Raw genomic sequence first — 13,069 nt, 5'->3', positions numbered from 1 at the left:
ATTTTAATATAAGAAAACTTCACATAATTCTTAATAAATGACATCATCAGTTTTATCAATTATATTTGCATAAGAGGAGAAGCAGTTGAAAGTGTCAACAGTGCAGTGTATTTACTGACTATGGAGGCAAGCTCTATAAATTTCAACTATTCAGCTATTTAATTATTTCATTAAACAAATCTTCAGCCAGATTTAATGTTCTTTAGTGATGAATATGATCACCTTGAACTTACACAAAAGTATTACATTTTTCCTACAATGCAATAAATAAATAAATAAATAAAAAATACAGAAGAATTTGGAGATTTTTGCATTTACTGTATATGCACAGGCCGTCAAAAGTCTGCTGTAACTCTGTAAGAAATATGAATCATGTAGACTATGCACAAAGTTTGTTCTTTGGACATGAGCTTCATGTCCTGTTATGCTTGGAAAAACAAGATATGACCCCACTGTACGTACAAGAAAACTATTGGCCCATGCAGAGGGAGTAATGTCATTTTACGGTTTATCCAGTGTAATCTTTGTTTGGTGGTAGTGTTGTGTAAATTAAGTACAGAGTGATGTAAGTACTACGCATTATTTTACGTTTTTTTTTGTGCCGTTTGATTATTCTTTAATTTTGACAATTTGACTTGAAAGCTACTTCAAGTTAATTTTTTTAGCACTCAAATTTTAAACTGTTTAATTAAATACTGAAATAACTAGTTTTTGATTTTATTCTTAAACATTTTTTTTTTATATCCAGACTGACCTTCAGTGTTTGACATAGCTACAATATATCAGAATTCTGTTGCAAAAAAAATAAAGAAAAAAGGACAGAGGTTCACGCAGTTCAAACGTCGATCACCTTATACTCTAACATCACATTTTCCAAAAAGTTTCCACATTTTTTTTCTTTCGATTGTTTTCTTTGTGTTATTATAAACAGTTATTGCTCATAAAGCTTATATTCTGATACACCTTTAAGTCTGTTTTTTTATGTTAATGACAAATTCATCAAAGAATCACTGGAGCTACACGAGTTGTGATGAAAAGTGGCCATTTATACTAAAGACAGTACAAAGCAGTGACTTGTATATCAAGGTTTTATTAAATGATTATGTTTTAAAAAGGACACACAACAGGGGGAAAACACTTTATCTTAAGACAAAACCAAAAAAAAAAAAAAAAAAAAAAAAAAACTGCATGTGGTTCCAGCCTTCATGTCACATCTTAATAATATAAATGAGTGGATTTGTATCAGCATTCCCCCATCCTGGAGATTAATGTGTTGACCTTGTTCTCCCTGTGACAAGACAATCAAACAAATTTACATCACAAACATTTAAATGGATTTTAAATGGATATTAAATAATTGTTTTAATTTTGTTTTTCTTACATATTTCCCAAACACATTGTGATTTGTTTGTGATTTGTTACCACACACAGGGTTATATTCCCGGGTATATGTGGGCAAGTAGTACTCAGAGCATTTTGGCTGCCAACAAAAGCACACAGAATACATTAGATACATATAGTGGTTAAATAAAGCATCATGAACAGGTTATGGTCTTTAACCCACCTCTTTAGAGCCATCAGGGATAACAGCTGCACTTGCTAAAGCTGTTTAGAAGAACATAAAAGTGAAACACACGGAGTCAGAGACAGAAAAATAACTCACCACCTTAGTATATGAAGACCCTGCTACTTAATTTTTGTAGTTTGGACTTTAAAGTAGGGATTCAAAAATAACGTTGTCTTTGTTTTAAAACATGCTCAAAACATAAGACTTTTATGCTCCTTGTTGACAAAATTAGTTACAGACTCACCTGCCAAACAAAGCACCAAAACAGTCCTTGCCAGCATGATTGTTTGTGTACCGCGATGAGTTGACTGTGTAATCATAATCAACCGCTCCCAGGTGTGGTTACTTCTTTTATTGCACTTTTGCTTCCACCCACAGAGCGGTTACAAAGTGCGTCACTCGAATTCCACTAAGCCAAGGCCTTTTTGTTATTTTTGAATATTCATTAAGTGCCCGACGCTCGTTCAATATGCCTCGCTGATTGGCTGACAACTAGACGCGTGTACGTAGGCGGTTGTCAACTTGTCGAATAAAAAAATGAAGGAAGTCTTGACTAATGAATAACGCTATCTCACGACCAATTGCGTGTACGTAGGCGGTTGTCAACTTGTCGAATAAAAAAATGAAGGACGATTTGCCTAGACCCCAGTGCGGGTAGGTTTAGGGGCGGGGTTTGGTGTAGGTAATTCGTACAAATTCATACGAATGTGCAACTCGTAAAATACGTACGATTTGGCAAAAATCGTATGAATTTGTACGAGTGTGGTCGTACGAATTCGTACGAATTAGCCACCTCGTACAATATGTACGAATTGCCGTGAGATCGGGCTGATTTTGTTACATAACAACCCCCACTAAGCAACGTCAGCAGCGTCTTAATTAATAATCATGAGATATTCTTTAACCATAGAGATTCTGAATAAGCGCGCGGCACAGGTGTAACAGTACGCACACTCATACACAGCCTTACACTTAAAATAATTTGAATAATATTGTATAAACGATTATGTCTCGGTTGTAGTTCAGTCAGTTTTCTGTGAAAATTTACACTGGAGAGCGACTCTTATTTTGAAAATGGTGGATTCCGCGATTGCTGACTGTGTCTTTGTTTACATTTCCTGCTCAAGCGCACTAAAATACTGAGATGAGTGAACTTAATTTCTGAGCGGATACATACATTTTATATAATACCAGTGATTATTTAAGCCAGTTTCATTACAGCAGGTGGAGGAAGCGGTACGTGTCATTCATTATATCCACTAAATATTTTGGATGCAGTCTGCTATAATGAGAAGCTCTCTGTCACTAGTAGACTTTATGAATCTATCTCTGTATCTGTGTTGAACAGCAGCTGCATAACAAAAATAATAGTGATTATAACGACATATAGGAGTAACTGTTTCTCAGTGATAGTTGCTTTGACCCATTCCTTCATACTCTCTCTCTTTTTTTTTATTAATGCCAAAACACTTAATAACAAGCCTTTAGACACAACAACCTCAAAACAATAAATGACAAAATACGAAAAAATAATACAAGATAATAAATAAAATACATGAATAAATAAATCAAAATTCCTTCATGCTCTCATTCTTTATTCATTCTGTTATAGGAGTGGTTCCCAATCCTGGTCCTGAGCGTGTGTTTGAATAGGGAGACATCTAAAATGTGCAGTGTTGGGGGTTCTCCAGGACCTGGACTGGGAACCACTGTGTTATAGGGTTATGTCAAGATGGACCAAACAATGCGTGATAAGCTCTCACAACTTGTTTAGGAGTTGACTAGCTCTAGAGAACCTCAGTTAAATCAAGATAAAATGAAGAAGAAGAAGAAAAAAAGATTCTGTAAATTTTGATTTCAGACAGCCATGCCATGGTCACCAAAGCTTTTGCCACCTCTGCCCAAAGTGTGCCTACGATCTCATTATCCAGTCACAGAATGAGGAAACTGGCCTTACCCAGTGTTTATTTATTAATGTTATCAGTTATGAAGCCTAATCAAAGTCCATTCTGTGATTTGCCAAGTAAGCATAAATATGTTTGCACACAGCAGCACTGGACATGACCTTACGCTCCTTGTTAAGTTGTATCTCTTCTTCATTTTATGACCACAGAGTTTCCACTGACTATGTTGATCATTTCTACCACTTGATTATGACCCAGCTGAACCAAGAGCACGCAGAGATTCATCTCTCTGCCTTCCAAATGGTGAATGAGATTTTCAGCCGGTCACCAGCTTCTCATCACAAATTTTCAGGAGCTCCTGGAACTTACAGTAGAAACAGATGCTGAGCAACCGTTGCCTCCACCCAAAGAGGTGGCCAGAAAACTAAGGACACTTGCCATTCAGTCTTGGCATACCATGTATGGAGAGGCGTACAAGAAACTGTCTCTGGGATATCACTTTCTTAAGCAGATTAAAAAGGTATTTATCTGGATGCGCCTGTTCTGTGATGATAGTATTTAATGCCATCAGTCTGCACCTTGTACACGTCACCATTGTTATGTAATTATATAAAGACTGTTATGGAAAAGTTATTGGCTGTATGTCACGTCACACATATTGTGTTCTAGCTAAATTTATCTGTGTAATCAAATGTGAATAAATCGACCAATTGATAAAAAATAAAATAAATAATTGTGTGTCATTGTATTTTTCAATATTATGTTCAAATGGTTTATTATTTACATATTGTTTTTATGCACTTGATGTAAAGGGGGGCTTTAATTTTGATTATAATTCGTCATTATCATAGTGAAATGTCTCTCTAAAGGGATAGTTCACCCAAAAATTTAAAATTCTCTGTCATTATTTACTCACCCTCAAGTTGTTCCAAACCTGTATGAATTTATTTGTTCCTGTAGCTCAAGTGGTAGCGCATAGCGCAAGGTTGGGGGTTCGATTCCCTGGGAACACATGATAGGTAAAAATTGATAGCCTGAATGCACTGTAAGTCGCTTTGGATAAAAGCATCTGCTAAATGCATAAATTCATTTATTTATTTATTTAAATTTATTTGTTTATCTACTTAACACAAAATAATATATTTTGAAGATTAAGTGTAACTACATAGTTGCTGGTCTCCGTTGACTTTTGTTGTATGGAATAGTATGCAAGTCAGTGGGGACCAGAAACTCTCTGGTAACCCACAAACAGATTATTCAACTTCGCCTTTAAGAAATGCATTGTTTCTTTTTTAGGTAGATTTTCATGATGTTGAAGCAAGAACACTGGCTGAGAGAAAAATACAAGTGGAGAAACAGAAGAGATTGGAAAGAATTTAGAAAGAGAAGCTTGAAAAGGCCAAACAGGAAGTGGAGGGTAAACACATTTATGTTCACAAACCGTAACTCCACTGAAGGAAAAATATCTACAGATAAGTACTTAATACCATTTGAACATGAAAGAGAATTAACAAAATAAATGAAAATTAAAAATAAAAGTAAAATCATTTTACACTAAAATCAGTTGTCTATACTAAAATCAAGTAATTGGATTATACCTTGATATATTTACACACATTTGTATTTATATAAATGTAATTTTTTGTCTCCTTTATATCATGTCTCCTCTAAACTTGAAGGGCTAGCAATGTGGCAAACAGGCCAATAATGCGGTCAGGGAGCCAATTGAGTGCAAGTGCACTGTTGGCTTGTTTTCAGAAATGTTGTCAAATTACATTACTGAATAATAACATTACATTTCTCAAAGTAGATCTACTGATCTATAATGAAGAACTAGGTTGCAGATGACATCATGAAATAGACACCACTGGATTGCCATGTTTATATTTCTACAACGCCATTTGCATCGTGCTCTTCCAACACTTAATCTTTTTAATTTGGTGCGTCAATCTGTTAAGTTACTTTATATAGGAGATCATGATCGCACTCAAGAGAACAGTCTTCTTTTACGTTTTATTTTGCGTTCATCACTGATGGGATAAGACTTTCCCATAGGAAAGGAATAGGTCTTTTCCCATCAGTGATTAATGTAAAATAAAACGTAAAAAGAAAACTCTTCTTGTGAGTATGAATCATGTTTATATTTCCACATTTTCTTGATAGGACATCATCTGATTACCCATCCAATCTCTGTTTTTATATCTGAAGTCAGCCTACATTATACAGCAGAATTTCTACACTTTTTTATTTAGATACCGGAATGACTGCTTATCAAACATTGGAGTGAGTTATGTTCATCTTTAATTATAGTTCTCTGTAGTTCTTCTTAATTATAGTATTGAAAATCAGATCAGCTGACGTACAAGGCACCTACACATATTTTTTAAATGTCATTGCGTTCATTCTGGAACGCAGATTTATGTATTTATGAGAGCAATTTATTATTATAGGCTTGTATTATAGTATTATAGTATTTGAAATTAAATCACTTTCAGCCAATAATCCTAGATATAATGCAGTATACAAGTATAGGCACACCTATCTCAACAATGTCTGTATAGCTTATCCTGTGTAAATTGGGAATAATCATTACTGACATCCACAGTAACAAGTACTTTACAGGCATTTTGTCCTGAAAACTTTTCCTGTCTGACTGATACCTTCAAGATATCGTCTTTTAGTCATTGACACTCTGTTTGCATATGCAATGTGGCTGCACATGTCCTATCCGCAATCCAGTCATTTATATGCAGAGAGTGGAACTAATTCTAAATTGCTGTTGTTAAAATGCACAGATAGAAAATATTAAAACAATTTGCATGTAAAGCTTGCATAAATGTGAAATTCCTAGATTTGTATTGCTGTAAGGATAAGTTTACAAGTTTTTTACTGCATGTTTAAGATTTCACAGCCCCACCAAGAATCAACATATGTTAAGCAAATACTTTATTTGCTGGTTAAACACTAAGTGATAGCTCCCAGGACATACTGTAAATGAAATGAACAATATCCTGGAATAGGTAATCTTAGATATAATACTGTAAAAAAAAAAAAAAAAAAAAAAAATCAACAGCTTAAATATTTACCTCAATAAATCAATCATTTAAATTCATAAACTCTTGACTACAAAAGCTTTGTCAGAAGTGTTCAATGAATTGCTAGAGTATTCTTTAAAAGGATACTCCACCCAAAATGAAAAATTTTCCATTTACCCCCATGAATGGGTTGATGATGATTTTGTATTTGGATTTATTGTGTATTGTTGTACACCCAAAGCGCTTTACAATCATGTGGGGGGGGGGGGGGGGCGCTTTGTGTATTGTTGTAGTGTGAAGGATCTTCTTGGATGATGCAACGGCAGCCACAGGACAATGGCGCCAGTGCACTCACCACACACCAGCTACAGGTGGAGAGGAGAGAGAGGCAGAGCCAATCAAGTGGTTGGGGATTATTAGGAGCCCATGATTGACAAAGGCCAAGGGGGCAATTTGGCCAGGACACTGGGGTTACACCCCTACTCTTTACGAGAAGTGCCATGGAATTTTTAATGACCACAGAGAGTCAGGACCTCGGTTTAACGTCTCATCTGAAAGACGGTGCTTCTTGACAGTAGTGTCCCTGTCACTACACTGGGGCGCTAGGACCCACACAGACCACAGGATGAGCACCCCCTGCTGGCCTCACTAACACCTCTTCCAACAGCAACCTAGTTTTCCCAGGAGGTCTCCCATCCAGGTACTGACCAGGCTTAGCCCTGCTTAGCTTCAGTGGGCAACCAGTCTTGGGCTGCTGGGTGATATGGCTGAGGCCCATGTTGTTTAAAAGCTTTGTTCGTCTTCGGAACACAATTTAAGATATTTTGGATGAAAGACGGGAGGCTTGGGACTATTCCATTGACTGGCAGGTAAATTACACTGTCAAGGTCCAGAAAAGTATGAAAGACATCATCAGAATAGTCCATCTGCAATCAGTGGTTCAACCTTAACATTATGAAGCGATGAGAATACTTTTTGTACGCAAAGAAAACAAAAATAACGACTTTATTCAACAATTCGTCTCCTCTGTGTCTCTCTGCATGACCGTAGTGCCATTTTTGGAGAATATCCGCTGAATGCAAGTAGCATACGCTCTTCTGTGTCAGCCGCCCTGCACAGATGTGCTGTTTTTGTTCAAATCAAAGCGTAAATACATGTAGAAAACGTATCCTTGTGTCATGGCTGACACAGAAGAGCGTATGCAGTTTGCATTCAGCAGATGTTCTCCAAAATGAACATCTGCTGTTTTTCATACTTTTCTGGACCTTGACAGTGCAGTTTATTTGGCAGTCAATGGGACAGTCACAAGCCTCCCGGTTTTAATCCAAAATATCTTAAATTGTGTTCCGAACACGAACAAAGCTTTTACGGTTTGGAAGACATGGGGATAAGTGTTTAATGACAAAATTTTCATTTTGGGGCGGAGTAACCCTTTAAGACTTGGGAAAAGTAAATGGTGGCAACATTTGGTACATTTACAGGATGTGGGCGAAATAACAATCACTTTGGCACTAATATTAGAACATTGATGTCATTTTTTTTTTTAACTCTTTGCTCAAAAGTCCTAGCACTTTAAGTTGCTTGGATACAGTACATATAAACAAGTTCATTTGTTCAGTGAACTAAAACCACCTCTTCAAAATCTTGTAAAAGAAAGAAAAAAAAGGTAAATATCTAGAAGACACAGATAACATTTAACAATCTTGTTTAAAAAAGAGTGACAAGTTAAAAAAAAAAAAAAAAACCTAGGGGTCTGTAAAAAAAAAAAGGAAAAAAAAAAAAAAAAAAAATAAAAAAAAAAAAAAAAAAAAAAAAAAAAAAAAAAAAAAAAACCTAGAGGATTGTAGACAGGGACAGTGAATAACCAGTGCTCTCTTCAATACCACGACTGAGGTGAGACCCTTGAGCAAGGCACCGAACCCCCAACTGCCCCCCGGGCGCGGCAGCATTGGCTGCCCACTGCTCCGGGTGTGTGTTCATGGTGTGTGTGTGTTTGTTAACTACTCACTGCTGTGTGTGTGCACTTGGCTGAAATGCAGAGCACAAATTCCGAGTATGGGTCACCATACTTGGCCACAAGTCACCTCCTTTCCTTTTCTTAAGTTCTTGTTCAAGTCTTGTTCTGTTTAAAAATGTCATTAAGTGCTATTAATCCATAGTTAAAAATAAGAAAAAGTGTTTCCATCCATTTCTATCCATGCTAAAATGCTTGTTTTGATCTCTCTTTCATTAAGAAATGACGACAGAGATTGAGGAAACCTTGACTGAGATGAACATCTGCATAAAACTGCTTGCAACCGACGATTTAAACCTGTTTAGTGAGGAAGCAGGAGTTGCTAAAACCTCAGAACAAAAATCTGAGAACATATCTGACCAACCCTGCTGCAGTAAAGACCTGAGCAGTGAGCACAACGGAAAGATAATAGAGAAGACAAATGATGAAGGGCAAACAGACAAGTGTTGTGACGAGAGTGACACAGAGGAAGTTCCTGATGAGGACACATTTATCCACAGCACTGGTTTAATGTCTTATAGATATCAGCTGGAGCTCAATGTGTCCACAGGTGTATCTGACTGATCGGGTTCACAGCCATTCTCATGATACGTATCCTCTGTCAGGTCATAGCATGATATGGAATTTGGAGTTCAAATTGGGAAATTTTGTGAATACCCATTTGAATCATGTCTGTAGATTTAAAATTGAGGGAGACGGAGGACAATGAAGCAATAGTAAACACTGTGAGGGATCTTCATAGACTCATCACAACCAGACACCTGTCTCTGGTTCCAGGTAAACCCTTTGACCTCTTAAAGGAATCATTCATTCCCAAATGAAAAACCTGTCATTTATTATTCAGAAATAGATGTTTAGCACAATGTCCAAGCAGCTTTTTTTTTTAAAAATAATTATTTGATTTTTTATTTTATATATAATATTTTTTTTTAGAGCGATAAATTGAGTGTCTTTTACAGGTCTTTACAAAGGTGGGAGTTGAGGAGAACTGATGAGGAGATCCACTGAGTTGAAGAAATCACCAGAGTACGCCTTGAGAAAACACAAGTATCTTCATATAGATTACAAAAACAGAAAGAAGAGTGGTGAGTTTGTTTTTTCAAACAGATATAGGCTTACACTTTTTTTGCTCTGATTTTGAGGGTTAAACAGTAATGAGATTGCTACACTCTCACATCCTGTTGTTTCTTTTGTAATTGAGTGCTTTATTAAATTTAAGGCATCTGTTGTGTTGTGAAGGTGAAAATGTGAGTTGATTGAAAACTGTTTTTATTTTTGATGTGCTGAATGGCTGTTCCAGGATTTTACAATGACAAATATCACATGTGAATTTGTTTTGTGAATTGTATTCAATATATTTAACTTTTCACAGTTACATCAAAGCCAGATTGTAATGTTTCTGATGTTTAAATCATTATTTCTTTTTAAAAATATGTTTACATAACGATTATTATAAATATATAATATTAATAGTTATAATGTAATACATTCATTTATATATCAGTGAATTTCCATGGATTGGATACTACATCCAGCTCACGACTGATTTTTCTGTGTTGAGTAAGATATAGTATACTGTATGCATACACACAGTATGTACCATGCTGTAAGCAGCAGTGATCACAGTAATTCAGCAGGGCAAATTACATCTTATAATTACAAATTATAAGTGTTACTGTGGCTTAGTGGAAGAGCATTGCGTTAGCAGCGCAAAAGGTTGTGTGTTCGATTCCCAGGGAACACATGTTAGGTAAAATATTTTTAGCCTGAATGCACTGTAAGTCGCTTTGGATAAAACTTCAGTAATGCATTATGCCCAGAGGAGGGCGCTCTTTCCCCATACATTAAATACTACAATTTTGTCAAATAGTGTGCTGGAAAAGCTTTTTTTGTCACAAGATGTCCACATGTAACACATGATGAGGGTGTTGAGAATATTTGTGTAGTGTGGACATTTTTAGATTACACTGTTTATTGTATGGTCAAACTCTTAAGACATGCATCTTTGCATTGATACTGGGAGGTTTTCTACAGGGAGGCACAGCTCATGTGCTAATGGAGATTTGCTCACTCTAGGGTGGAATGGGACACAGCAAGCAGTTAGGAGACACACATTATGACACGTTATCCATTTTTAACTGGGTGAAAAGAACAGACAGGGTAGAGAAAAAGGAGGGGTTTGACACTGACAAAGCACTTGACTGCACGCCAGAGAGGTTTATCACTCTCAGTGACGATTTCCAATGCAAAAAGTCAGTGCTTTGTGATAAAGCAACAACTAAAAGGTCTTTATCATAATTTGTTTTTCCTTTCCCCCCTAAAAGCATTCCATTACTTTATTCCCTGTGTCATTGCTATGACATGGGTGGAATTGCTTTCAGCTTAAACTCCTACTGATTGAAGAACAGAAAAAGGTGTAAAATGACTATTTATAATTTTTATGTGTGCCTTTATCACATGATAATGAGTTTTAGATTAAAAAAAGTCTCCAATAGCTTGGAAATGTAAATATATTATAAGGAAAAATGAATTACTACAGTATACCAAAATATCAGTTATTTGCATAAATAGCTCACCATATTTTTCTTCATGTAAGATCCTTGTGTGGATTTGTGGCTGAGGTCTGATGTTCCTTATGCAGAAAATATGTAATGAAAAAAAAAACATTTATAGGGCTAGGGGAGATTACACATTTACTGTGATAAGGCAACTTAATGGTTTGGCCTTAAGGAGCAATAATTGAGAAAAATAATATCTATTTAGTTTATTTTTCTTTGGCAAACAAAAGATGAATATGTTATATATAAATCTCATATACAGTGGTTTAAAGTAAATAACACTTAAAAATGTATACTTGTCATTGTGATAACATTTTAAAGCATGTTTAAAAAAAAAAAGAAAATTATAACAATATATATCGGTCAGTAGGTCAGTATGTGGTTGTGAAATGGGATCATGTTGATAGTTATTGTGATCCTCTAAACCTGTGATTATACTGCTATGAAATCTGTATGAAATCTTGAGAACTGACTTTGTATATCCAATAAAAATAACTTTAACAGCAGCTGGTTAAAAGACGTACACTCTAAAAAAAGATGGTTCTTCAAAGGTTCTATAAAATGCAGTAAGTTTTTATTTAGAACCATAGCATTCTAAAGAACCATTTTATGCTGAAACGGTTCTTTGATTTAGGGTTTAGGGTTCTTTATTCCCGCCCTTTTGTTTTTCAAATCTGTAACTGTCTATGGTCCATGTTGTTAGATTTTTTATTACTAGGGTTTATGCATAAACATACCCAGCTATCCCATGACTTTCTTCCTTTTAACATTGTGAAGTGCTCACATACTACTTTTGGCCTTCATAAAAAATAGTTTTCACATAAGCAAACGAAAGGAGACACATATCTAAACTCAATTGTGCATTTCAGATGCTGTCACATCCTACAACCTCATCATCTGCAGAGAGAAACTGTTAATCAATCACAACAAATTACAGATAATGATTAACTTAAAGGCATCATAGAGGATTGTGAAGATATATCACTGGGGTTTGGTCTTCAATACACTATTTTATATAAGATTTTGTTTTACTTCTTAAAGCATTTATTTATGTTCTGTGTCCATTGTCATTCATAAATGTGTTCTGCTAATAACTGTTGTTAGAACGCTGTCATTTTTTATACAATTTCACGTCATTAAATAAAATAAAAGTACCTAATTGACGTTATTGTTCTTGTTCTTGTTGTTGATTTTATGTAAAACCCTAATAGACACTTCAAGATATTATAAGACCAGGCAGATAGAGAGGTACAAAAACAATATTAATAAATAATATATACAAATACTACTACTACTAATAATATTAATATACTAATATTAATGAAAAACTATCATTTAAAAGGTTATTTATAACACCATTAAGGTTCTATATATCATTTTCAAAGCATGGTTCTACATGGAACCCTATTAAAAAGGTTCTATTTAGCACTAAAAAGGGTTCTGCTATTGTTACAAGCTGAAGAACCCTTTTCTGGTACTGTTCAGAACCATTTTTCTTAAGCGTGTACAGCTCCTGCAGCATTTGAGATGACAGTTACTTATATGTACTGTGATCTAAAGCAATGACAGCCGTGCATTTAACTCTGAATTAAGTGATCAAATTCATTTTGGGGGTCATTAGTTCACAGTGTGTCCTTCGACATGAAAGAATTGATACCTTTGTGTGTGTGTTCGCGGTGTGTGTGTGTTCACTGCTGTGTGTGTGCACTTTGGATGGGTTAAATGCAGAGCACGAATTCTAAATATGGGTCACCATACTTGGCTGTATGTCACATCGCTTTTGGTTACTCACAATTACAGTTAAATGTTGGTCAATATTTGTTGTCGGCAGACAAAACTATTTAATTAATAAATGTACTCTGAAAAACATTTACTGTAGGATTTGCTTTTTAAACAGTTTGGACTCAGAAATTGCTAGTAAATTTTAACAAATAATTACAAACAATTAGCAAGTAACAGAAAGTTTGAAGCAGAAAGACTGAAATAGTATT

General features: G+C 35.3%; 1 protein-coding gene and 1 pseudogene across 1 annotated transcript; one reads left to right on the top strand and one right to left on the bottom strand.

The window, feature by feature from the left end:
* Positions 1-1,070: 1,070 nt before the first annotated feature.
* LOC109062824 (trypsin inhibitor ClTI-1-like) lies at positions 1,071-1,994 on the bottom strand. The gene is given in 5 exon segments (XM_042737772.1): positions 1,071-1,288; positions 1,382-1,396; positions 1,398-1,480; positions 1,565-1,605; positions 1,812-1,994. Coding segments are annotated over 5 exon segments (261 nt in total). The 5' UTR covers positions 1,888-1,994; the 3' UTR covers positions 1,071-1,242.
* A 422-nt stretch (positions 1,995-2,416) lies between these two features.
* LOC122139571 lies at positions 2,417-9,546 on the top strand (annotated as a pseudogene).
* The last annotated feature ends 3,523 nt before the right edge of the window (positions 9,547-13,069 follow it).

This window comes from Cyprinus carpio, chromosome B14 (assembly GCF_018340385.1).
Source record: "Cyprinus carpio isolate SPL01 chromosome B14, ASM1834038v1, whole genome shotgun sequence".
In the NCBI taxonomy this organism is placed as follows: domain Eukaryota; kingdom Metazoa; phylum Chordata; class Actinopteri; order Cypriniformes; family Cyprinidae; genus Cyprinus; species Cyprinus carpio.
This window is presented reverse-complemented; position numbering and strand designations above follow the sequence as displayed.